The 27,743-nt window shown below is 44.2% G+C and overlaps 1 protein-coding gene across 2 annotated transcripts; it reads left to right on the plus strand.

Annotated features, from left to right (window-relative positions):
- LOC139408028 (retinoblastoma-like protein 2) lies at positions 1-26,513 on the plus strand. 2 transcript variants are annotated; one of them, XM_071151866.1, is made up of 21 exons: positions 1-328; positions 1,720-1,850; positions 2,250-2,450; positions 2,716-2,780; positions 3,165-3,293; positions 5,107-5,267; positions 5,556-5,620; positions 5,944-6,115; positions 6,291-6,454; positions 7,843-8,059; positions 8,886-9,023; positions 11,799-11,963; positions 12,159-12,270; positions 12,410-12,661; positions 12,830-13,092; positions 14,143-14,319; positions 14,785-14,856; positions 22,047-22,146; positions 22,274-22,530; positions 22,854-23,033; positions 23,204-26,513. In XM_071151866.1, the coding sequence occupies exons 1-21, from the start codon at positions 191-193 to the stop codon at positions 23,369-23,371; spliced, it is 3,327 nt and encodes a 1,108-aa protein (XP_071007967.1). In that variant the 5' UTR covers positions 1-190; the 3' UTR covers positions 23,372-26,513. The 2 variants fall into 2 exon arrangements, with proteins under 2 accessions (XP_071007967.1, XP_071007963.1); XM_071151862.1 differs by having other exon boundaries at positions 8-328; positions 22,860-23,033; positions 23,204-23,483.
- The last annotated feature ends 1,230 nt before the right edge of the window (positions 26,514-27,743 follow it).

A 27,743-nucleotide genomic window follows, 5' to 3' on the forward strand; every position in this document is an offset into this window, starting at 1 on the left:
AGCTTTCACTCAAAGGACATTTAAATGGCTACACTGTATAGCACCCACTGTATATTGGATCGCACAATACGAATAGTAACATTGTTTATATGTACGTTGTAACAAACCGCGCTTGAGTCGACTCTGCTTTGCAACTGCGTTGTAATTTAGACCCGAATCTATTTGCTGTGTACCCTTTGGAACAGTCAAAATGAACGAGGAGGAAGACTTTTTACAGAAAACAAGGCAGGGGTTTGAAGATCTCTGTCGAGCTTTGAATATGGACGAGGAGGCGAGCAACGAAGCATGGAAGAGTTACGAAAACATAAGCAAAAATTACACATTAGAGGTAAATATGTTTTGCTTTGTATATTGTACAGTAATATACATTTAGCCATTTTGGCAACCGGTTTACCACAGGCTTCACTTGCAGAATAGCATTGCCTCTACCTTTCACGACCGACATTTTACGTCGTCTCATTTCATATTTAAAGACGCAGCTTGTATTACGTTTGTAGTTTTACATAAATATTTGATATAAAACTCCATTATTTGTGATATTTTTCTGTGAAAGGGGAGGAGTTTACCGGTCTGAATTTACCGGTCTGCGTCAGTTTTAGAGGCGGACCAATCTCATGGTTTAGAATAGGACAAGGTTAACTGGGGTCAGAGGTTCCCAACCTTTCCCCCCCAGGGCTCCCTTTTTCACATTTAAAAAATGTCACTACAAAATGTTGTTTATCGAGATACCTTATACTAAATACACCACCAGCTTGATTTTTTTATTTTATTTGAGGGACCAAGGAAAAGGGTTTTGTTTTTGAAGCTAATTTCCTGCAAACTACATAGTTTAACAAGACATGATGACATATTTTAGGTTGGCTCTTTATTTAGGTAGGCTCTTTAATGATGCTTACTGTAAATAAACTCTAGACCCTATTTCCCCAAATGTTATTCCGCTACCAAATATGTTTATTAAGATAATTTATATGAACCCTCTATTTAATGATGCATATCCTCTTTTACATAAAGTGAATAGATCAATTGATAGCGACAGAGTCACATATTGTATAAGATTGCTTCCCATACAAAGTCCCATTTCTTTGACTCCTTGACTTTAGAAGGTTGTTGCTCAGCTTCTGAATGACATTGAGACAAATATATTCCCCCATGTGCATTAGAGTCAAGTCTTCCTCTCTCATTTCACCTCTTGTTTTTAGCTTAAAGCATCGTAGATGTATTATTTATTATTTTTAGATCAGTATAAAAACAAACAAAAAATTACTCCTCAAATCAAGGAAGGTCCCGCGGAACATTGCCACCCCATATGGGGGGTGCAGCCTCTAAGTTGGCAACCCCTGGTCTAGAAAAGGGGGCGCTGCTCTTTGGTCCTAACACTGAATGATCCAGCTTACTTGATATTTTTTTTAAATATGGTATAGTTATGAATATCAGGGTTGTTATAATAAAGTCTGCATTGTGCATGTGCCTTATTCACAAACCTTTCCTCATAAGGGTTAGCCATCTGCTGTATCTGTGTATGGTTTATTTGGAGGTGGTATGACACAAAATTAGGAACAGGGATTACAGAAGAAACCACTAGAGGGGAGAATTTCTAACATGGCATATCTCCTCTCTGACCCCACCAGCTCTAACTGGTATACTTAATAGTGAGATAGAGCCTGGGACAGAAAAAGTAACACCCCCCCCTCTCTCTTTCTCCATCCCCCTTTCTTACAGGGCAGTGAGCTACACTGGTTAGCCTGTGCTCTCTATGTGGCCTGCAGGACAGCCATACCAACGGTGGGAAAGGGCACCGCGGAGGGAAACTATGTCTCTCTGACCAGGATCCTCAGCTGTTCAGAACAAAGGTGCGTATGCCCAGGCACTAGTCCCTATGGTCCGGTTTCCCGGATACAGATTAAGCCTAATCCTAGACTAATAAAGCATGTTCAATGGAAATTATACATTGAACGTGCCTCTTAGTCTAGGACTAGGCTTAATCTGTGTCCAGGAAACTGGCCCTAAATGTGCCCCACTTCATATATAACTTACTAAAGGACTTTCACACAAAGTCCTCCATAGATTTGCATAGCAGTCCATATGGTTTCTTGCCTAGTTCTTGGATTCTGATTCCAACCTGGTTATTTGTGTAATGCTGAACAAGGAACCACACATCTACTAACAACATAACTGTCCAATGTAATATATAATTTATTGAACTGGAAATACTGTCATTTCTCAAACAGTTGCCCTGTTTCTGATTGCAGCCTCATTGAGTTCTTTAACAAGATGAAGAAATGGCAGGACATGGCAAGTCTGCCCCAAGACTTTTGCCAGAGCACGGAGAAGCTGGAGAGGAATTTCACAATTTCTGCCGTCATCTTCAAGAAATATATCCCCATATTCAAAGCCATCTTTAAGGCACCCTCTGACGACCCACCCAGAGTCCACAGGAGCCGCAAACAGAGGTGAGTTAGTTGTTGATACTGTAGCTCGCTATGAAGTTCTGACACATCACTATTTTCTACAATAGTTTGACCGCTCTTGAACAAAGTCAAGTAGATGGGTGCACTCACTTCACTACTGTAAGTTGCTCTGGATAAGATCATCTGCTAAATGGCTAGAATGTACAAATGGAATTGTTTCTATCCTGGTGCCAGCCAGATCGTGAGATCTCTGAGCACAGCGGTCAGTCTCCTTGACCAGACTGACCGCCGACTTATTCTGATTTAGGCGCCATCCCTGCACCGTCGCTGAAGTCTTCAACTTCTGCTGGATTCTGTTTGTCAACGCTAAAGGTGAGTACTTCTGTTTCGTTCATGGCAAAAGACAGGACAAGAGGGGGAGGACAGAGGGGAAAGGACTAGGGATCAGTGGGGTCCTGAGAAAAGGATAGTTCGAAGGCTATGTGAAGTGATCACTATTTGTTTACTCACAAAGTATAACTGACAAGGGCTAGCTACTCTACATTGGGCACTGGGCATGCCAAGGACAGCACTACTCTGCTGTCAACGCGAGACATCTCTATCTTTCAGATCAATTCATTTCAACAAGCTTTATTGTTAGGACCAGATCATTGTGCCAAACTATCTTTGTGTCTTAGAAAAGCAGTGTAAAATCCTACTTATTATTATTATTATGATGATTATTTCAATGTCTCTTCTCTCTCCCTCCCCTGCCAGGAAACTTCCCTATGATCAGTGATGACCTGGTGAACTCATACCACCTGCTGCTGTGTGCTCTGGACCTGGTTTTCTCCAACGCTCTGCTGTGTAACACCAGGAAGGAGCTGCTCAACCCCAACTTCAAAGGTGACCTCCCGGCCCAAACCGATATCCCCTCCCTATCCTCCCATCTTGCACCCCCTATGCATACAGTACATTCGGAAAGTATTCCTACCCCTTGGCTTTTTCCACATTTTGTTACGTTATCAATGTACACACAATACCCCATAATGACGAAGTGATAATAGGTTTTTAGATTTTTTTTTTTACATTTATTATTATTATCTTTTAAATACCTTATTTACATAAGTATTCAGACCCTTTGCTATGAGACTAGAAAATGAGCTCAGGTTCATCCTGTTTCTATTGATCATCCTTAAGATGTTTCCACAACTTGATTGGAGTCCACCTGTGGTGAATTCAATTGATTGTACATGATTTGGAAAGGCACACACCTGTCTATATAAGGTCCCACAGTTGACAGTACATGTCAGAGCAATAACCAAGCCATAAGGTCGAAGGAATTGTCCGTAGAGTTCCTAGACAGGATTGTGTCGAGGCACAGATCTGGGAAGGGTACCAAAACATTTCTGCAGCATTGAACGTCCCCAAGAACACATTGGCCTCCATCATTCTTAAATTGCAGAAGTTTGGAACCACCAAGACTCTTCCTAGAGCTGGCCGCCTGGCCAAACTGCTCAATCGGGGGAGAAGGGCTTTGGTCAGGGAGGTGACCAAGAACCCGTTGGTCACTCTGGCAGAGCTCCAGAGTTCCTCTGTGGAGATGGGAGAACCTTCCAGAAGGACAGCCATCACTGCAGCTCTCCACCAATCAGGCCTTTATGGTAGAGTGGCCAGACAGAAGCCCCTCCTCAGTAAAAGGCACATGACAGCCCGCTTGGAGTTTGCCAAAGGGCACTTAAAGGACTCAGACCATGAGAAAAAACATGATCTGGTTTGATGAAATCTTTGGCCTGAATGCCAAATGTCATGTTTGGAAGAAACCTGCCACCATCCCTACAGTGAAGCATGGTGGTGGCAGCATCATGCTGTGGGGACGTTTTTCAGCGACAGGAACTGGGTGACTAGTCAGGATCAAGGGAAAGATGAACAGAGCAAAGTACAGAGAGATCCTTGATGAAAACCTGCTCCAAAGCGCTCAGGACCTCAGACTGGGGCGAAGGTTCATCTTCTAACAGGACAACGACCCTAAGCACACAGCCAAGACAACACCGGAGTGGCTTCAGGACAAGTCTCTGAATGTCCTTGAGTTGCCCAGCCAGAGCCCGGACTTGAACCCGATCAAACATCTCTGGAGAGATGAGAGATCCAACCCGACAGAGCTTGAGAGGATCTGCAGGGAAGAATGGGAGAAACTCCCCAAATACAAGTGTGCCAAGCTTGTAGCATCATACCCAAGAAGACTCATGGCTGTAATCGCTGCCAAAGGTGCTTCAACAAAGTGCTGAGTAAAGGGTCTGAAAACTCATTTAAATCTGATATTTCAGTTTAAAAAATGGCAAAAAAAACTGTTTTTGTTTTGTCATTATGGGGTATTGTGTGTACATTTATGGGGGGAGCAATGTAATCCATTTTAGAATAAGGCTGTAATGTAACAAAATTTGGAAAAAGTCAAGGGGTCTGAATACTTTCCGAATGCACTGTATATACCCTCACTATCTTCCTATAGATAACAACATTCATAGTATCCAACCAGTATCCGTGCATGTGTACGTGTGTGCAGGCATGCATGCATGCATACATGTGTGGTTACTCGCATGATCCGTACGTAGAGTATGTTCAATCTCTGTGGTCCTTTTCCGTGTTACTGCATAGTTACTGTAATACCTTATCACTTGCATCTAATGCAGGAAGCTGCTATGTCTCGTCTGATCTACAGGCCTTCCTGAGGACTTCAACAGTAAGGACTACAAGCCTACTGCAGGGCCTTACTGCTTCATAGAACAGCTGTGTGAACTGCATGATGGCCTGGTGCTGGAGGCCAAGGGGGTCAAGGAACACTTCTGGAAACCGTTCATCAAGAGGCTCTTCCATAAGAAGGTTAGGCACACACACCTCAGTCCTACACACACACACACACACACACACACACACACACACACACACACACACACACACACACACACACACACACACACACACACCTCAGTCCTACAAACACACACACACACCTCAGTCCTACACACACACACACACACACACACACACACACACACACACACACACACACACCTCAGTCCTACACACACACACACACACACACACCGTAGTCCTACACAATCTACTTGTCTGCCTTGTCTCATCATGGATTTTCTGTGTCATCAACAGATTCTCAAAGGGAAAGAAGATAGCTTGACTGGCTTCTTCGATCCTATGAATTTTGGAGACAGTTTGTAAGTCAATCCTTATCTTGTCTCTCTTCACAGAGCAGATATTGATAGTCTTCTGATTAATATTCAACATTTCATATACACTGAGTATACAAACCATTAAGAACACCTGATCTTTCCATGAAATAGACTGACCAGGTGAAAGCCATGATCCCTTATTGATGTCACTTAAATCCACTTCAATCAGTGTAGATGAAGGGAAGATAGGTTAAATAATTATTTTTAAGCCTTGAGACAATTGAGACAAATTTAGGCTGTTCTGAGGGTCAATGTGTTCCTAGTGTTCAGTATACTCAGTGTATTTGTGTGTGTGTGTGTTTGTCTAGTGCGTCCATGGGGCGTGTGTACGAGGAGCATGTTCTAGCCACAGGGGGTCTGGATGAGAGGATCTTCCTGGGAGAGGGGGCCAATGAAGACATTGGCACACCAGGCCCCTGTCTCTGTGTGGGAGTAAAGAACCAGGACGCCTCCGCATACAGACTCTACAGCAGTCTGACTGTAAGACACACACACACACACACATTATTATACTATTATTATACATTATTGCTTGTTATGTATGACATGTGCTGCTGTTATTATGATTACTGTAACACACAAACGCACATGCACGTCTTGTGTCTGAGTTTGAATTCAATGCAAATGTACAGTAATCCTATTGTGTGTCCTGTAGGCCTCGGCCTTGAAGGTGTCTACTCCCCTGACGGGTCTTAAGTATGTCCAGGACAACTGTCTGGGCACGCCGGTATCTACAGCCATGCAGAGTGTTGGTCGACTCCACAGCCTGCTCACAGGACTCAAACACCGCCCCAGTGGCAGACTCACAGACTTACTGAGGTATTGCACACAATACAAATAATAAAATATATTCTAAGCTGCACACAACCACACCAGTGGCCCAGAACATTTTTAATGGGGTGGCCAAGGTGGAGCACAGACCCAGTTTTGTGGGGCCAAAACATTTTTAACCTTAATCGAAGCAAGGTGGATTTAAAAAAAATATATATAATTCTGATGGTTCAGCGCATGAAATGCTTCAGCTTAGTTTTGGTACATTTCCCTGTTCAATAAATCATAAATCAATTAAACCAAAAGCCTTGTTACAGTGTTTGCATTCAAGGTTGTGATTTTATATACGGGTATTAGCATACGTAGTAAATTCTCTTGAAAGTGGCATCCAAAATGCTTACTATACCGTGACATTTAGGGGGTCTCCTATGTGTGCACTTTTTACCGGACCTCCTATGTGTGCACTTTGTTTTTGATGGACTTCATGGTAAAGACATGTAATTTAACTGTAAAAATGTGTTACCTTTTTAATGTGTCATGAACACAACCAGTCAGGATGTTTTCCCCCGATTGTCTTAACAAATCACTTCAAAATGTAGGGTTACCTGTGCACTTTCGTCTACTCCAAAATAAGTCTAGCATCCGAACAGTGCACTGTGCACCCACCACTTGAATGGAAAGGGACATCCTATTACAAACACCATCAGTGTAATGACATTCAGCCTATAAAGTGGTGTGTATTCATGGATGCCAAAGGAAGCCAGGCTTCCCCCCAAAAAATGTTACAATAAAAAAATAAAACCTTTTTCTAATGCGATTTCTCATTTGTGTCTATCCCTGTTTCATCATTCTCCTTCGATTTGCAAGAGGCTGAGTCTAATTCAACAGAGAAAGCATCCGAGCGAGGCAAACAGCGCCCCTCCATCTTAGTGTCTGTAGCCCATGTATCTGATGCTGTCTGGTCAAAAATAATATGACATGTCATACTCTTTTTGGCCAGATGGCATCAGATACATGAGCTACACATACAAAGGCAGAGGGGCGCTGTTTGCCCCTGCTCGTATTGTATTCTTTCTCCGGTGAGATTGATGAGTCTTGCTGAAGGTGTGCATCTTTGTCAAAAATATCAATATATTCAGAGACAACCAAACTCAAAATCTCTGGGGGGGGCCACTTGGGTGGCCAGTCAGATTCCATATTCTGTGTGTGTGTGAACCACATACAGATTGTTATTATTTAGTGTTTTATTTATTAGAAAGGCCTTACTTTTTCAAATACTCACCCATGCTTATATTGTTACCACACGGAAGAGTTCAGTTGTCTATTTTCATTTCCGGTTGTTAGTATTTGAGCCATGAAAGGTGTTATAACAGTTTTGGGGTGTAAGTATGAGTTTGGAGGGTGATTTATCAGTAACTGTCTCTGTCTTGTTCCAGGGCGTGTGCCAGAGACCCAAGTGAGACCATCTCCACTAGGCTGAAGGACATGTGCCAGGTCTATTGTCAGCACTTTGAGGGCAAAGGGGAGGAGAACGCAGGACTGGGGAAAGACATTGCAGTGAAGTACTTCCGCCTGGCGGAGGCGCTCTACTATAAAACCCTGGAGGCCGTCATTGACCAGGAGAAGGAGAGACTGGGCGACACGGACCTCTCTGTGAGTCCCACCTGCGCTGCCCTGCTAGCTCAGCTCAGTTTTCTGTAGCTAACTAGAAATTGCACACACATTTCCCATTCACGTCAAAGCATGATTTATGCAAAGGTCCAAGTTACGGTATTTTATTTTCAGTTCACATATACACTGAGTGTACAAAACATTAGGAACACCTGCTCTTTCCATGGCAGACTGACCAGTTGAATCCAGGGGAAAGCTATGATCCCTTATTGATGTCACCTGTTAAATCCACTTCATTCAGTGTAGATGAAGGTGAGGAGACAGGTAAAAGAAGGATTTTTAAGCCTTGAGACAATTGAGACATGGATTGTGTATGTGTGCCATTCAGAGGGGGAATGAGCAAGACAAAATATTTAAGTGCCCTTGAATGGGGTATAGTAGTAGGTGCCAGGTGCACCGGTATGAGTATGTCAAGAACTGCAACGCTGCTGAGTTTTTCACACTCAACAGTTTCCCGAGTGTATCATGAATGGTCCACCACCCAAAGGACAACCAGCCAACTTGACACAACTGTGGGAAGTATTTGAGCCAACATGGGCCAGCATCCCTGTGGAGCGCTTTAGACACCTTGTAGAGTCCATACCCAGACAAATTGATGCTGTTCACAAGGCAAAACGGGGTGCAACTCAATATTTGGAAGGTGTTCCTAATGTTTTGTACACAGTATATGTTTAAATTGGGCTCTATGTTGAGATATTGCATGTTATGACACTTTCATCTCTGCCAGTCCTGCTTGTAAAATATGGAAAATAATTTGTTCTCTATGGTGGATGAGCAATAAACCCTTTGTTCTGTTGTGTGTCCTTAGGGTATTCTGGAGCAGGATGTGTTCCAGCGCTCTCTGCTGGCCTGCTGTCTAGAGATTGTCATCTTCTCCTACCGACCCCCAGGGGACTTCCCACGAGTCATACACATCTTCCAGCTCCCCGCATACCACTTCTACAAGGTACATGCTTGTACTTATTGTACGTATTATTGTACGTATTATGGGTTTGTATGTGTGATTGTCCTAGTCACGAGTGTGTGTGTTAGTCACGAGTGTGTTTTATTTATTTGATTGTGATATTTATTTGATTTATTTCACCTTTATTTAACCAGGTAGGCTAGTTGAGAACAAGTTCTCACTTGGAACTGCGACCTGGCCAAGATAAAGCATAGCAATTCGACACGTACAACAACACAGAGTTACACATGGAATAAACAAAACATAGTCAATAATACAACAGAACAAAAGAAAACAAAATGTCTATATACAGTGAGTGTAAATGAGGTAAGATAAGGAGGTAAGGCAATAAATAGGCCATGGTGGCGAAGTAATTACAATATAGCAATTAAACACTGGAATGGTAGATGTGCAGAAGATGAATGTGCAAGTAGAGATACTGGGGTGCAAAGGAGCAAGATAAATAAATAAATACTGTATGGGGATGAGGTAGGTAGATAGATGGGCTATGTACAGGTGCAGTGATCTGTGAGCTGCTCTGACAGCTGGTGCTTAAAGCTAGTGAGGGAGATATGAGTCTCCAGCTTTAGTGATTTTTGCAGTTCGTTCCAGTCATTGGCAGCAGAGAACTGGAAGGAAAGACGACCAAAGGAGGAATTGGCTTTGGGGGTGACCAGTGAGATATACCTGTGTGCTACGAGTGGGTGCTGCTATGGTGAACAGTAAGCTGAGAATAGGTGGGGCTTTACCTCGCAGAGACTTGTAGATAAGCTGCAGCCAGTGGGTTTGGCGACGAGTATGAAGCGAGGGCCAACCAACGAGAGCGAACAGGTCGCAATGGTGGGTAGTGTATGGGGCTTTGGTGACAAAACTGATGGCACTGTGATAGACTGCATCCAGTTTGTTGAGTAGAGTGTTGGAGGCTATTTTATAGATGACATCAACGAAGGATTGGTAGGATGGTCAGTTTTACGAGGGTATGTTTGGCAGCATGAGTGAAAGATGCTTTGTTGTGATATAGGAAGCCGATTCTAGATTTAATTTTGGATTGGAGATGCTTAATGTGAGTCTGGAAGGAGAGTTTACAGTCTAACCAGACACCTAGGTATTTGTAGTTCTCCACGTATTCTAAGTCAGAGCTGTCCAGAGTAGTGATGCTGGACGGGCAAGCAGGTGCGGGCAGTGATCGGTTGAATAGCATGCATTTAGTTGTACTTGCATTTAAGAGCAGTTGGAGGCTACGGAAGGAGAGTTGTATGGCATTGAAGCTCGTCTGGAGGTTAGTTAACACCGTGTCCAAAGAGGGGCCAGAAGTATACAGAATGGTGTCGTCTGCGTAGAGGTGTATCAGAGAATCACCAGCAGCAAGAGCAACATCATTGATGTATACAGAGAAGAGAGTCGGCTCGAGGATTGAACCCTGTGGCACCCCCATAGAGACTGCCAGAGGTCTGGACAACAGGCCCTCCGATTTGACACACTGAACTCTGTCTGAGAAGTCGTTGGTAAACCAGGCAAGGCAATAATTTGAGAAACCAAGGCTGTCGAGTCTGCCAATAAGAATGTGGTGATTGACAGAGTCAAAAGCCTTGGCCAGGTCGATGAATACGGCTGCACAGTAATGTCTCTTATCGATGGCGGTTATGATGTCGTTTAGAACCTTGAGCGTGGCTGAGGTGCACCCATGACCAGCTCTGAAACCAGATTGCATAGCGGAGAAGGTATGGTGGGATTCGAAATGGTTTGTTAACTTGGCCTTCGAAGACCTTATAAAGACAGGGTAGGATAGATATAGGTCTGTAGCAGTTTTGGTCTAGCGTGTCACCCCCTTTGAAGAGTTGGATGACCGCAGCAGCTTTCCAATCTTTAGGAATCTCAGACGATACGAAAGAGAGGTTGAACAGGCTAGTAATAGGGGTTGCAACAATTTCGGGCAGATCATTTTAGAAAGAGAGGGTCCAGATTGTCTAGCCCGGCTGATTTGTAGGGGTCCAGATTTTCTTTCAGAACATCAGCTATCTGGATTTGGGTGAAGGAGAAATGGTGGGGGCTTTGGCGGACTGCTGTGGAGGGTGCCGGGCAGTTGACCGGGGTAGGGGTAGCCAGGTGGAAAGTATGGCCAGCCGTAGAGAAATGCTTATTGAAATTCTCAATTATAGTGGATTTATCTGTGGTGACAGTGTTTCCTTGTCTCAGAGCAGTGGGCAGCTGGGAGGAGGTATTCTTATTCTCCATGGACTTTGCAGTGTCCCAGAACTTTTTTGAGTTAGTACTACAGGAAGCAAATTTCTGTTTGAAAAAGCTAGCCTTAGCTTTCCTAACTGCCTGTGTATATTTGTTCCTAACTTCCCTGAAAAGTTGCATATCACAGGGGCTATTCGATGCTAATGCAGAACACCACAGGATGTTTTTGTGCTGGTCAAGGGCAGACAGGTCTGGAGTGAACCAAGGACTATATCTATTTCTAGTTCTACATTTTTTGAACGGGGCATGCTTATTTAAGATGGTGAGGAAGGCACTTTTAAAGAATAGCCAGGGATGAGGTCAATGTCATTCCAGGATATCCCGGCCTGGTCGATTAGAAAGGCCTGCTTGCAGAAGTGTTTTAGGGAGCGCTTGACAGTGATGAGGGGTGGTCGTTTGGTCACAGACCCATTACGGATGCAGGCTATGTGTGTGACTAGACAGTGTGTAACTTTCTCCCCTTTTTGTCTGTGTGTGATTGTGCATGTGTGCTTCCGTGCATGCGTTCATGCATATCTGTGTAATATATCTCAGGTGATTGAGGTGCTGGTACGGGCAGAGCAGGGCTTGTTCAGGGAGGTAGTGAAGCATCTCAACCAGGTGGAGGAGCAGGTCCTGGAGAGCCTGGCCTGGAGGGGGGGATCCCCGCTGTGGGACAGCGTCAGGGAGGCCAAGAACCAGCCACCAGCTTGCCAGGAGGTAGGACATCCACAGCACCCCTCCTTATCCCCACCCTACTCATCACATGCACAGCTAAGAAAATGGTGCCAAGTTTCACTTCTCGCACACATGCCGAATCATTTGGCACCAAAGTAACTCTGAAATCAATGTCTTGAAAAAGGTGGACTGGACGGAAATCAGAACAAAATAACAATCTTTCTCATTGATGTTCAGGTGATGCCACCGCAGCACCTGGAGGATGGGAACGGAGACAGCAGTGCTGGCAGTGCCCCTCTCTTCCCTAACAACCATGGCACTGACCTAAGCACCAACAGTGGTGGGAAAGGTTAGTCATTTAGCTTGTTAGCTAGTCAGGAGGTCAATTTGTCTGTCAGTTGTGCAATAACTAATTCAAATAGTCAGTCAGTCAACAGGTTGTAGTCAGTTGGTTACCTCCTCCCTCTCCTCTCCCCACTTCGCCCCAGGTGTTTCTCCCTCTCCCACCACCCTGTTGGACCGCTACAGCTCCCCGCCCACGGGCTCGGCCAGGAGACGGCTGTTTGTGGACGCTTCCTTCGATACCCCATCGGACCCCTCCTCCACCACCACCACCACCACCGTCAGGACCTCCCAGGCCATCGTCACCACCACCATCCCTGCCGGACAGACAGTGGTCACTATGGCAACAGCCACGGTTACCGCTAACAACGGACAGACGGTCACCATACCTGTGCAAGGTGACGTTTGCAGATTCATTACTGTACAGTATGACATTATGGTTTTCTGTACACCTTTGCCCCTACTGCCAAATGATACTGTATATGACTCCTATATGCATTGTATAGTGGGGTTTCTGACTGATGCAGGTTATTAATGAGAAATCTCATGCCCTCTGACCTCTGCAGGAATAGCCAATGAGAATGGGGGCATCACCTTCATCCCTGTCCAGGTGAGTGTGACGGGACAAGGCACGGCCATGCTCCAGCCCCTGTCTGCCCAGTCCCTGACTGGCACTTTGACCAGCCAACCACAGACCACCACCACCCTGAACAGTCCTGCCCAACAGGGCAGCCCCGCCACCAGTAAACCAATCAAGAAGCTGGCAGCCCAGGTCCCGTCCACTAACAAGCCTCAGAAAAAGGGTTCCCTCTCGCTGTTCTTCCGCAAGGTAAGGGCACACAAACATAATCTCCATTTGTCACTGAATTTAAAGGGATAGTTCAGGCACGTTAGAAATATAACTCATCTCATCTTTTGGATAGGGAGGAAGTATACTGAACAAAAATATAAACGCAAGATGTAAAATGTTGGTCCCATGTTTCAAGAGCTGGAATAAAAGGTCCCAGAAATGTTCCATACGCACAGAAAGCTTATTTCTCTCAAATGTTGTGCACAAATTTGTTTAAATCCCTGTTAGTGAGCATTTCTCCTTTGCCAAGATAATCCATTCACCTGACAGGTGTGGCATATCAAGAAGCTGATTGAACAGCATGATCGTTACACATGTGCACCTTGTGCTGAGTTTTGTCACAACACAATGCCACAGATGTCTCAAGTTGAGGGAGCATGCAATTGACATGCTGACTGCAGGAATGTCCACCAGAGCTGTTGCCAGAAAATTGAATGTTCATTTCTCTACCACAAGCCGCCTCCAACAGTGTTTTAGAGAATTTGGCAGTATGTCCAACTGACCTCACAACTGCAGACCACATGTAACCACGCCAGCCCAGGACCTCTACTTCCGGCTTTTTCGCCTGCAGGATCGTCGACAGCTGATGATACTGAGGAGTATTTCTGTCTGTAATAAAACCCTTTTGTGGGTTAAAACTTATTCTGATTGGCTGGCTTGGCCTGGCTCCCAAGTGGGTGTGCCTATCCCCTCCCAGGCCCACCCATGGCTGCACCCCTTTCCAGTCATGTGAAATCCATATATTAGGGCCCAATTAATTTATTTCAAATGACTGATTTCCTTATGTGAACTGTAACTCAGTAAAATCTTTGAAATTGTTGCATGTTGCGTTTCAAATTTTTGTTCAGAATAGTTTAAATCCATCCTAGTATTCTGTTTCTGCCCTCTGTGCCATATGCGGCCAGTTTCAACCCTACCTTTTAAGAACCCCACAACTGTAGCATTTCATACCATGAATGATGGATTTTTGCTTGAGTTTAAAGACTTAAACCCTGGTACTGTTTTGTGCCTGCTCTGTACCACCAACAGGTGTACCACATGGCCAGTGTGCGTCTGAGAGACTTGTGTGCCAAGCTGGACATCTCTAGTGAGCTGAGGAGGAAGATCTGGACGTGTTTTGAGTATTCCCTGGTGCAATGCACAGAGCTCATGATGGACCGACACCTAGACCAGCTCCTCATGTGTGCAGTTTACGTCATGACCAAGGTAGGGTTAGAGTGTGTGTGTGGGGGGGTGTCAGTCCCTCCAGGATTTCATCGAACTTTGTTTGTGATCGTTGCGGGCCAAAATGCTTGATTTTGCTGCGGCAATGTGAAAGGATTTTGTCACGAAAATGCACTGACGAGGGATTTGTTGACGTGTTGCTTGATTGAACCATTTATGCGGTAAAAGTGTTGTGATTGGTTAAAATTGCGAGCCCTCTTTTTGTAGTGTGGTGATCCGACAGTTATATGCGATAATATTGCGATGATTTGACGGTTTTATGTAGTAATAGTGTGGCGATTGGTCAAAATTGAGCAGAATCGCAAAATCCTGGACGGATTGGGATTGTTTGTGTGGGAAGCGGGATATGGATGTGCGTGCGTGCATGGTGTGTATAAACTGTGGGTGTGTAAGGTCGCAGGAAGTGTGTGTAGCATGCTGTGTATATGTGTTTCTACTGTTGTGCAGGTGACCAAAGAGGACAAGTCTTTCCAGAACATCATGAAGTGCTACCGCTCTCAGCCCCAGGCCAGCAGCAGCGTGAGTACTGTTAGTAGGGCCTTATGCAATGATGTACAGTGCATTTGGAAAGTATTCAGACACGTATGTGTGTATATATACGTACCAGTCAAAAGGTTGGACACACCTACTCATTCATCCCTTCCGACGAATAATGGCGCCGGAGGGAATGGCTGCCTAACTAGCTGTGCTATTTTGTTGTCTTGTTTATAACTTTTTTTTAATTATTATTTTGTACATAATGTTGCTGCTACCATCTTCTATGACCGAAATGAGCTTCTGGACATCAGAACAGCGATTACTCACCTCGAACTGGACAAAGATTTTTTCTTTAATGAGTCCGACGCGAAGGATATACTGCTTTCTCGAGACCAGACCCAAACTCCCGACATTTGCGTGAAGAAAAGATGGAGAAAAAGGGGGTGGAGGTCGGGCTGCCTTCTGATAACTCGTAGGCAAGTGAGTAAACTTCCGCTACCGTCTGTACTTTTGGCCAACATGCAATCGCTGGAAAATAAAATGGATGATCTACGATTTAAGAATATCCTACCAACGGGACATACTGTAATATCTTATGTTTCACCGAGTTGTGGCTGAACGACAACACAGATACTATAGAGCTGGCTGGGTATTCCTAACAGCGGCAGGACTGAGAAGCTACGTCTAGTAAGACGAGGGGCAGGGGTGTGTGTCTGTTTGTAAATAACAGCTGGTGTGCGATTTCTAATATTAAAGAAGTCTCAAGGTATTACACGCCTGAGGTAGAGTACCTCATGATAAGCTTTAGACCACACTAGCAAGAGACTTCTCATCTATATTATTCATAGCTGTCTATTTACCACCACAAACCGATGCTGGCACTAAGACCGCGCTCAACGAGCTGTATAAGGCCATAAGTAAACAGGTGCTCCTAGTGGCTGGGGACCTTAATGCAGGCAAACTTATCCATTTTACCAAATTTCTACCAGCATGTCACGTGCAACCAGAGGGGGGAAAAAACTCTAAACCACCATTATTCCACACACAGAAACGCATACAAAGCTCTCCCTCGCCCTCCTTTTGGCAAATCTGAACATAATTCTATCCTTCTGATTCCTGCTTACAAGCAAAAACTAAAGCAGGAAGTACCAGTGACTCTCTCAATACGGAAGTGGTCAGATGATGCAGATGCTACAGGACTGTTTTGCTAGCACAGACTGGAATATCTTCCGGGATTCATCCAATGGCATTGAGGAGTATACCACCTCAGTCACCGGCTTCATCAATAAGTGCATCGGCAATGTCGTCCCAACAGTGACCGTACGTACATATCCTAACCAGAAGCCATGGATTACAGGCAACATCCGCTTCGAGCTAAAGGCTAGTGTGGGACACTAATCCCGCTACGCCCTCAGACAAGGAACGGGACACTAATCAGGGCACTTATAAGAAATCCCGCTACGCCCTCAGACGAACTATCAAACAGGCAAATCGCTAATACATTGAATCCTACTACACCGGCTCTGACGCTCGTCGGATGTGGCAGGGCTTGAAAACTATTACAGACTACAATGGGAAACCCAGCCACGAGCTGCCCAGTGACAGAAGTCTACCAGATGAGCTAAATTGGCTTTTTAGCTCGCTTTGAGGCAAGCAACACTGAACCATACATGAGAGCACCAGCCGTTCCGGACAATTGTGTGATCACACTCTCGATAGTCGATGAGAGCAAGACGTTTAAATAGGTCAACATTCACAAAGTCGCAGGGCCAGACGGATTACTAGGACATGTAGTCAAAGCATGTGCGGACCAACTGGCAAGTGTCTTCACTGACATTTTCAATCTCTCCCTGACTGAGTCTGTAATACCTACATGTTTCAAGCAGATCACTATAGTCCATGTGCCGAAGGAAGCGTCGATAGCCATGAACTTTGAAAGGCTGGTCATGGCTCACATCAACACCCTAGGAAACCCTAGACCCACTCCATTTCGCATACCACCCCAACAGATCCACAGATGAGGCAATCTCAATCGCATTCCACACTGCCCTTTCCCACCTGGACAAAACAAACACCTATGTGAGAATGCTGTTCATTGACTACAGATCAGTGTTCAACACCATAGTGCCCACAAAGCTCATCACTAAGCTAAGGAACATGGGACTAATCACCTCCCTCTGTAACTGGATCTTGGACTTCCTGACGGCCCGCCCCCAGGTGGTAAGGGTAGGCAACAACCCATCTGCCACGCTGATCCTCAACACTGGGGCCCCTCAGGGGTCCGTGCTTTGTCCCCTCCTGTACTCCCTGTTCCACCATGGCCAACCACGACTCCAACACCATCATTAAGTTTGCTGACGACACAACAGTGGTCACCGGATCACCGACAATGATGAGACAGTCAATAGGGGGAGGTCAGAGACCTGACAGTGTGGTGCCAGGACAACAATCTCTCCCTCAATATGATCAAGACAAAGGAGCTGGAACAGGAAAAGGTGGGCCGAACAAGCCCCCATTATCATCGATGGGGCTGTAGTGGAGCGGGTAGAGAGTTTCAAGTTCCTTGGTGTCCACATCACCAATGAACTATCATGGTCCAAAGGTGAAGAGGGCACGAGAACACCTTTTACCCCAAATATTTGGCATGGGTCCCCAGATCCTCCAAAGTATCTACAGCTGCACCATCGAGAGCATCCTGACCGGTTGCATCCCCGCCTGGTATGGCATCTGCTCTGCATCTGACCATACATAGGGTGCTACAGAGGCTAGTGCCTACGGCCCAATACATCACTGGGGCCAAGCTTCCTACAATCCAGGACCTCTATACTAGGCGGTGTCAGAGGAAGGCCCAAAAAATTGTCAAAGACTCCAGTCACCCAGGTCATAGACTGTTCTCTCTGCTTCCGCACGGCAAGCGGTACCGGAGCGCCAAGTCTAGGACCAAAAGGCTCCTTAACAGATTCTACCCCAAGGCATTAGACCGCTGAACAATTACTCAAATGGCCACCCAGACTATTTACATTGACACCCCCCCCCCCCCTTTGTTTTTACACTGCTGCTACTTGCTGTTTATTATCTATGCATAGTCACTTTACCCCTACCTACATGTACAAAATAACTTGACTAACCTGTACCCCCGCACATTGACTCGGTACTGGTACCCCCTGTATATAGCCTCGTTATTTTGTATTACTTTTTATTTTTACTTTATTTAGTAAATATTTTCTTACTTTAGTTTATTTAGTAAATATTCTCTTAACTTTTTATTGAACTGCATTGTTGGTTAAGGGTGTGACATGTGACAAATAACATGGGATTTGATTTGACGTGTTCTTTATTATTACTATTTTCTACATTGTAGAATAGTAGTGAAGACATCAAAACTATTAAATAATACACATGGAATCATGTAGTAACCAAAAAATCGAAATATATTTTCTATTTTAGATCCTTCAAAGTAGCCACCCTTTGCCTTGATGACAGCTTTGCACACTCTTGGCATTCTCTCAACCAGCTTCATGAGGTAGTCACTTGGATTGCATTTCAATTAACAGGCGTGCCTTGTTAAAAGTTAATTTGTGGAATTTCTTTCCTTAATGCGTTTGAGCCAATCAGTTGTTGTGACAAGGTAGGGGTGGTATACAGAAGATGGTATTTTACCAAATAGGGCTAAGTCCATATTATGGCAAGAACAGTTCAACAACATGTTTTTGGTTACTACATGATTCAAAGTGTTATTTCATAGTTTTGATGTGTTTACTATTATTCTACAATGTAGAACACAGTAAAAGTAAAGTAAAAAACCCTTGAATGAGTAGGTGTCCAAACTTTATATATATATGTGTGTGTGTGTGTGTTTACCTCACATATAATTTAAAAGTATGTATTAAGGTGTCTGTAATAGAATGAACTTGGCGAAAACAAATGTAGACATTAATAAAGGCAGTTCTATAGCTTCCAAAATATTTTTGACAATGGTGTGGGAGTGGCAAGATGGTGGTGTGTTGGCACCAACACAGCGCCCCCTATCAGTCATCTAGTGTATAACTCTTATGGCGAGGGCCAGGAGATTTTCCTGACCTGACCAGGAAAAACTTCAAGCCCTAGTTTGAGGCTATAGTACTGTGACAGCGTCACTGTTTCTTCCCCCTTTGGACACTGGCTTACGTTCACAAATAGTGCTAATGCTGTCAAGGAACCACTCAGAGGTGGCACCACAGGTCCCAGAGTTGTGTGGCATTTTTTTGTTATATCTAGGGCCCTTGGTTTTTCCTGATCTGGTAACCTAACCAGGTAGAACTCTGGACCTTACACGTGATTGATCTGTTGTAAAATTGTTTAATACGGGCTTTGATGGATCAGAGTTTTTCTATTAAGGTCACATGGTTTTAAAAATACTCCTGGAACAACTCCTGGCCTCGGAGTTGATGAAAACCCTGTCAAACTGCAGCAACCTTGAACCTGTTCATATGAATTATATTTTAAAGAAGGACAAGGGGGGGGGTTCTTATATGCAAACAGTGAAAACAACATGATTGGAAAATAAAACAGTGCTGAGCTTGCTTTATGCAGGTTTGCATCATAAATCCTGCCCTATGCAACTGTAGGCCAAGTAAGAAATGTTCTCAGACTGTCAGAGTAGGCTAGGCTATTGACCTTTTTCCAGTACACGACACGTCCCAAACTCCTGCGCACGACTCTTGGTGGCAGTAAGAAAGCCATCGCCATCTGTGCCCATTCAACATAGCCTAGATTTAAGTTTTTATTACTTCTCATACACTTACAATGATGTTTTGATTCTTGCTTGAACAGTCGCTAAGATTATAAACTGCTCAAAAAAATAAAGGGAACACTAAAATAACACATCCTAGATCTGAATGAATGAAATATTCTTATTAAATACTTTTTTCTTTACATAGTTGAATGTGCTGACAACAAAATCACAAAAATGATCAATGGAAATCAAATGTATCAACCCATGGAGGTCTGGATTTGGAGTCACACTCAAAATTAAAGTGGAAAACCACACTACAGGCTGATCCAACTTTGATGTAATGTCCTTAAAACAAGTCCAAATGAGGCTCAGTAGTGTGTGTGGCCTCCACGTGCCTGTATGACCTCCCTACAATGCCTGGGCATGCTCCTGATGAGGTGGCGGATGGTCTCCTGAGGGATCTCCTCCCAGACCTGAACTAAAGCATCCGCCAACTCCACCACAGTCTGTGGTGCAACTTGGTGTTGGTGGATGGAGCGAGACATGATGTCCCAGATGTGCTCAATTGGATTCAGGTCTGGGTAACGGGCGGGCCAGTCCATAGCATCAATGCCTTCCTCTTGCAGGAACTGCTGACACACTCCAGCCACATGAGGTCTAGCATTGTCTTGCATTAGGAGGAACCCAGGGCCAACCACACCAGCATATGATCTCACAAGGGGTCTGAGGATCTCATCTCGGTACCTAATGGCAGTCAAGCTACCTCTGGCGAGCACATGGAGGGCTGTGCGGCCCCCCAAAGAAATGCCACCCCACACCATGACTGACCCACCGCCAAACCGGTCATGCTGGAGGATGTTGCAGGCAGCAGAATGTTCTCCACGGCGTCTCCAGACTGTCACGTCTGTCACGTGCTCAGTGTGAACCTGCTTTCATCTGTGAAGAGCACAGGGCGCTAGTGGCGAATTTGCCAATCTTGGTGTTCTCTGGCAAATGCCAAATGTCCTGCACGGTGTTGGGCTGTAAGCACAACCCCCACCTGTGGACGTCGGGCCCTCATACCACCCTCATGGAGTCTGTTTCTGACCGTTTGAGCAGACACATGCACATTTGTGGCCTGCTGGAGGTCATTTTGCAGGGCTCTGGCAGTGCTCTTTCTGCTCTTCTTTGCACAAAGGCGGAGGTAGCGGTCCTGCTGCTGGGTTGTTGCCCTCCTACGGCCTTCTCCACGTCTCCTGATGTACTGGCCTGTCTCGTGGTAGCGCCTCTATGCTCTGGACACTACGCTGACAGACACAGCAAACCTTCTTGACACATCTCGCATTGATGTGCCATCCTGGATGAGCTGCACTACCTGAGCCACTTGTGTAGGTTGTAGACTCCGTCTCATGCTACCACTAGAGTGAACGCACCGCCAGCATTCAAAAGTGACCAAAACCTCAGCCAGGAAGCATAGGAACTGAGAAGTGGTCTGTGGTCCCCACCTGCAGAACCATTCCTTTATTGGGGGTGTCTTGCTAATTGCCTATAATTTCCACCTGTTGTCTATTCCATTTGCACAACAGCATGTGCAATTTATTGTCAATCAGTGTTGCTTCCTAAGTGGACAGTTTGATTTCACAGAAGTGTGATTGACTTGGAGTTACATTGGGTTGTTTAAGTGTTCCCTTTATTTTTTTGAGCAGTGTAGTTGGTTGTGATCTTTGCAAAATAACTAGTTTGGATGCAGCAGTTGAAAGCTAGAATGCTAATGCTCATTGATATATGCTTAAGCAAAAGCTAGCCAAAGAGCCATTTTACTGGTAGAAGTGTTAAAAAAAAAAAAGTATAATGAAGTTGATTTACAATGATGACACAAATATTATATTAGGCAGGACATTCAATCAAGCCTTAAAATCCAATTTTGATCCAAAAGTAGTGTGAAATGCACTCATAATCAACACGTAAATAGAGGCTTCTTTTGCTGGCGTTCTATTAGAACTCCCCCTTGTTCTGCCTCCATCTTGCGCGCATCGCCCTCATGCTGGAATGTTTGCAAAAACAGAAAGGGGTCTATGCAGCTGCTGTTGTTAGTAGCCTACAGTTGATTAGACTGAAAAATGGTCTCCTTTCTATGTAATACAGCGTGTAAGATCGCTAATGTTTAGGTGTATAGGCTGCTACATTTATGTAAGAGTTTCTGCTTGTGTCTGTCAGGGGTGATGCTTGCTAAATAAATACCGGAGGAAAGTGGAGAGAGCGCCTTGAGTGTTGTTCCCGGCCCGGCGTGACCTGCGATTTCCATGAATCTGATTGGTCAAGACACGCAAAGAGCCTACAGCAGCACTCCGATGTGAAGGACAGATAAATTGTGTGCAAATGTACAAATCATGAGGCAAATCGGTCCAAAAAACAGCACTTTTCCTCCTTCTTTAATGCTTTGCGTTGATGTATTAAACTGATTGAAAAGTGCAAATTACACCTCACCAGTTTTCCGGCAGCCCTGGAACCACTGGTTGTGTGTGATTTTCTTTACCAGGTCTACCGGAGTGTGTTGATCTCTGGGAAGAAGAAACGTCTCTCGGGCAGCAGTGTGGGAAACACACAGAGCTCTCCCACAGACAACAGCCAGAAGCAGGGTAAGAACACACACACACATACACTGTGTTAGATCTGGGTTACATGTTGAGACGCAAACTCTTTCCTGGACCTCTTCTCCCCTCCCTCGGTCTATTTCCCCCCTCCCTCACTCTTTACCCCCTTCAGGGAGTGGAGACAGCAGCCCGGTGCCCATGTGTTCCACCAGCACCCTACCTGCCTCGCAGCCTGGCAGCATTCCATCCACCCCCACCCTGGCCCCCTCCACCTCCTCATCCCTCCCTCCCTCCCAGGAGCAGGATAAGGAGGGGGGAGTGGTGGGGGAGGAGGAGCGAGGAGACCTCATCCACTTCTACAACCGGGTCTACATCAAACAGATGCGTCACTTTGCCCTCCGCTACTCGCCCAGCTCGCCCTCTGCAGGGGTGAGTGAGTGAGAGGGAGGGAGCGGGTGGGGGGAGCTTGGGACGGGGGTTGCAAGGGAGGAAATGAGAGAAAGATAGGAAAGGGAGAGATGAAAGAGGAGAAAAAGTAGGAGTTTTGTTTACAAACTTAGAAGAAAAGAGAATTCCACACACGGCTCTTGCTAGTATCTTTACAAACTTCACTCTATTCTGCAAACCTATTGGTTAAAAGCAATAGAGGATAGAGGTAGAGAGTGAGGGATGGAGAGGAAAATGACATTAACAAATTTAATGTATGTTTTGAATAGGTATCTGCCTATGCTCTTATAATGTTTTTGTGACAGGTGCAGTCTCCTCCCCTGTGCCCGTACCCCTCCCTGAGGACCAGCTCCCCTCGCAGGGTCCTCCTGTCCCACAACCACTCGATCTACATCTCCCCCCACAAGACTACTGGAAGCCCCCCCACCCCCTCCACTACCGCACGGGACAAGATCTTCTACTACATCTGCAGCAGCCCATCCAACGTGAGTCACAAGTACATACTCATGCACACAATGTATGCTGGTTAACGTTGATTTAGCACAGTACTTTTCAAACCCTGACAGTGAGTCTTTAATCATACCATACCTGACGTGTGATTGATGATGAACCCCCCCCTGACCTGTGTCTATGATTTCTATCTCTTTCTGTGCAGCGCCTGGCGGAGATCAACAGTATGATCCGCACCGGGGAGACGCCCACCAAGAAACGCAGCATGCAGCTTGAGGAAGAGCCATCGCCCAAGAGGGTGTGTCCGGACAACCAGACGGCCCTGCTCCGCAGATTACAGGACGTGGCCAACGACCGTAGCTCCTCCCACTGAGGCAGGACACAACCCCTTCAGACCACACCACAGGCTGAAGTCGCAAGTCACTAGATGGTCATGATAGAAAGGAACATTTTGGCAAGATAATAAATATCAACATTTTATGAGCATATATTTGTTTTTCATTTAGGGGTAAGGACAGGCGTAAGGTTAGGGGGAGGGTTCAGTTGTTAGTGTTCATGGTCAGTGGTTGGTAGTTCTTATGATTTGTGTCTAGAAAGTACCATACTTCTGTCCATGGCCAGATTGTGATGAACGACTCAATTATTTTATCACCATGGCAATAAGACTAGTTGGTTGTTTTAGCAACAAAACCGATGCGTGCGCGATTATGGTGCAGAACAGACGGGGTTGGCTTAATTGTTGACATGTCAACTATATTTCGTCTCCAATGTTTATTGAAAACATATGTACAGTTGAAGTCGGATGTTTACATACACTTAGGTTGGAGTCATTAGAACTCGTTTTTCAACCACTCCACAAATGTCTTGTTAACAAACTATAGTTTTGGCAACTCGGTTAGGACATCTACTTTGTGCATGACACAAGTAATTTTTCCAACAATTGTTTACAGACAGATTATTTCACTTATAATTCACTGTATCACAATTCCAGTGGGTCAGAAGTTTACATACACTAAGTTGACTGTGCCTTTAAACAGCTTGCAAAATTCCAGAAAATGTAAAAAATTATGTCAGAAGCTTCTGATAGGCTAATTGACATCATTTGAGTCAATTGGAGGTGTACCTGTGGATGTATTTCAAGGCCTACCTTCAAACTCAGTGCCTCTTTGCTTGACATCATGGGAAAATCAAAAGAAATCAGCCAAGACCTCAGATAAAAAAATTGTAGACCTCCACCAGTCTGGCTCATCCTTGGGAGTAATTTCCAAATGCCTGAAGGTACCACGTTCATCTGTACAAGCAATAGTACGCAAGTATAACTCGTTCTGATGCGTTCTGTCTCCTAGAGATGAACGTACTTTGGTGCGAAAAGTGCAAATCAATCCCAGAACAGCAGCAAAGGACCTTGTGAAGATGCTGGAGGAAACGGGTACAAAAGTATCTATATCCACAGTAAAACGAGTCCTATATCGACATAACCTGAAAGGCCACTCAGCAAGGAAGAGGCCACTGCTCCAAAACTGCCATTAAAAAAAAAAAAAGACTACGGTTTGCAACTGCACATGGGGACAAAGATGGTACTTTTTGGAGAAATGTCCTCTGGTCTGATGACACAAAAGTAGAACTGTTTGGCCATAATGACCATTGTTATGTTTGGAGGAAAAAGGGGGAGGCTTGCAAGCCAAAGATCACCATCCCAACTATGAAGCACTGGGGTGACAGCATCATGCTGTGGGGGTGCTTTGCTGCAGGAGGGACTGGTGCACTTCACAAAATAGATGGCATCATGAGGAGGAAAAATGATGTATATATATTGAAACAACATCTCAAGACATCAGTCAGGAAGTTAAAACTTGGTCACAAATGGGTCTTCCAAATGGACAATGATCCCAAGCATACTTCCAAAGTTGTGGCAAAATGGCTTAATGTCAACAAATTCAAGGTATTGGAGTGGCCATCACCGAGCCCTGACCTCAATCCTATAGAAAATTTGTGGGCAGAACTGAAAAAGTGTGTGCAAGCAAGGAAGCCTACAAACCTGACTCCGTTACACCAGCTCTGTCAGGAGGAATGGGCCAACATTCACTCAGCTTTTTTGTGGAAGGCTAAATACTAATTGAGTGTATGTAAACTTCTGACCCACTGGGAATGTGATTAAATAAATAAAAGCTGAAATAAATCACTCTCTACTATTATTCTGACATTTCACATTCTTAAAATAAAGTGGTGATCCTAACTGACCTAAGACATTGCATTTTTACTAGGATTACATGTCAGGAATGATGAAAAACTGAGTTTAAATGTATTTGGTTAAGGTGTATGTAAACTTCCGACTTCAACTGTACATTTGCACAATGAGCACTTGTTGTCTCTCAAATGCATTGTTAGTTGTTGGTTACCTAGCTAGTAAATTTTAGCCATAGACACCTCAAAACAAGACATCAAGAACAAATTAAAAGTAGCTGATACAAGCCACCTACGATTCCCCACACGGCAGCTTCTTGTCATTGTTGCTATCTATCTGGCCATCCAGAATCACAACACCACACAGACATTTTCTTGATATCAGCTAACCCATCTATATATTTCTACACATATCCAGAGTCAAAGGAATGTATTTTGTCTAAATACACAGCAAATACAGAATGGACTGTCAGTGTTGTGGTGCTTTGCACATTTGCATATATGGTGGAGTATGCTTCAAAATCACATGCATTTTAAGGTCTATTCTAATAAATAATGTTACTAACTTGCTCATGCCTACAATTTAGCTGTTCAATATGCTATGCATGAATGCCTTTCAGTGTTTTGAGATTATTCTGGAGACAAAACGCATCATTACATCATCTGTCATGTAGAAATGTATTTTGGATTTTATATGTCAGAAGTTTGAGTTTTTTTTTTTTTTTTTTTTTTGAGCCAGAAGAGAAAGCACTTGACAATGATCATGTTCTTAAAATACTTTGTACACCGTTTCAAAAATAAGTATTTTAATAAGCTTTTGTAATACCGGAAAAGATGACATGATGTCATCAAGTCTCCCGGGTTTCTTTTCCAAAGTCAGAAAAACATTTTCTTTTTTAAACAGTTGAGCTTTTATATACTTCATTTTATGCTCTTATTTGTTATGTTTGTGTGAAATCTGTCAGATATTTATGCTACTTTTTTAACTTGAGATATGTTAGCAAGCAACTATAACTATCCCTTAACAATGACAAGTAGTAGAATCACTGACAACAATATTTATTTTCAGTCTCATGTAGCTACCATTAATTCTAATGTAATCCTTTTAGTATCCAATCTATTTGATATTTGTGTTAGTCACAATGGTATGTTATCGTTTTGTTAATCACCAATTTAGAAAAAAAAAGAAAGCATATTTTATCGTGAGATTCTGTTTCTGAATCGATTCATTTAAGCTATACAGTACATGTACATGTCTTTGTTTAACTTGTCTAGCTGGTAAAAAAAAAAAAAAAACATCCTTGGAAATAAAAATATATATTTAGGAGTCATACAATTTTTTTCATTCACCTTTTTAAAGGCAACCTCTGTGGACCTCAAAAGTGTCATCAGAAGATTTATGTTTATGATTTTTAGTAAGTTATATTTTCACCACTAGATGGTGCTGCAAGAATGACAGGTCTTTACAAAGTACAGCATCACTATGTCGACACCATAGTTTAGTGGCCCATGCCAAATTGGCCATACTGTATTGTATGTGATTGTAGACTTCTAATATGTGTGAGAAGTATACAGGATGACAGGGATTGTGTTTCTGTGAATGTGTCTTTGTTGTTACTTTTTCAATGAGGCATTCAACAGTCTCCACATTTACATATGCCAATGTTTTCACATGTCTTGTGGTGCTACTGCTTTTGTCTAGCAATATCATGAGCCAATTATGTGTAATCAGATCCTAGTAATAAGCATTTTCTCTACAAAGCATTTGATTTGTATGGGGGCCAATCTGACCACCGCTGGAAAGAATAGCGAGGGTTGTAGCAGCTTTCAGCAGGACCCTGGCCAGGTCATAAGCAATATACCATCTTTTAACTTCAATGGCACAGAACGTAAAACAACCCGTTTGTGCTCTTGAACGGAAGCATGCCAAGGTTACGATAACCCAAACATAGTAAAGCTTGTTTGGAGGTTTGTTAACACAGTGTCCAAAGAAGGGCCAGATGTATACAGAATGGTGTCGTCTGTGTAGAGGTGGATCAAAGAATCACCCGCAGCAATAGCAACATCATTGACATTTACAGAGAAAAGAGTCGGCTCGAGAATTGAACCCTGTGGCACCCCCATAGAGACTGCCAGAGGTCCGGACAACAGGCCCTCCGATTTGACACACTGAACTCTATCTGAGAAGTAGTTAGTGAACCAGGCGAGGTAGTCATTTGAGAAACCAAGGCTGTTGAGTCTGCCAATAACAATACGGTGATTGACAGAGTCGAAAGCCTTGGCCAGGTCGATGAAGACGGCTGCTCAGTACTGTCTTTTATCGATGGCGGTTATGATGTCGTTTAGGACCTTGAGCATGGCTGAGGTGCTGCGGGGGGTGCAGAGCAGGGCCGTTGTTGTAGTAGCGAGGTGGAAAGCATGGCCAGCTGTAGAGAAATGCTTATTGAGATTCTCAATTATTGTGGATTTATCGGTGGTGACAGTGTTTCCTAGTCTCAGTGCAGTGGGCAACTGAGAGGAGGTGCTCTTATTCTCCATGGACTTTCCATGGACTTTACAGT

The sequence above is a fragment of the Oncorhynchus clarkii genome, chromosome 1, assembly GCF_045791955.1.
Source record: "Oncorhynchus clarkii lewisi isolate Uvic-CL-2024 chromosome 1, UVic_Ocla_1.0, whole genome shotgun sequence".
Lineage (NCBI taxonomy): Eukaryota > Metazoa > Chordata > Actinopteri > Salmoniformes > Salmonidae > Oncorhynchus > Oncorhynchus clarkii.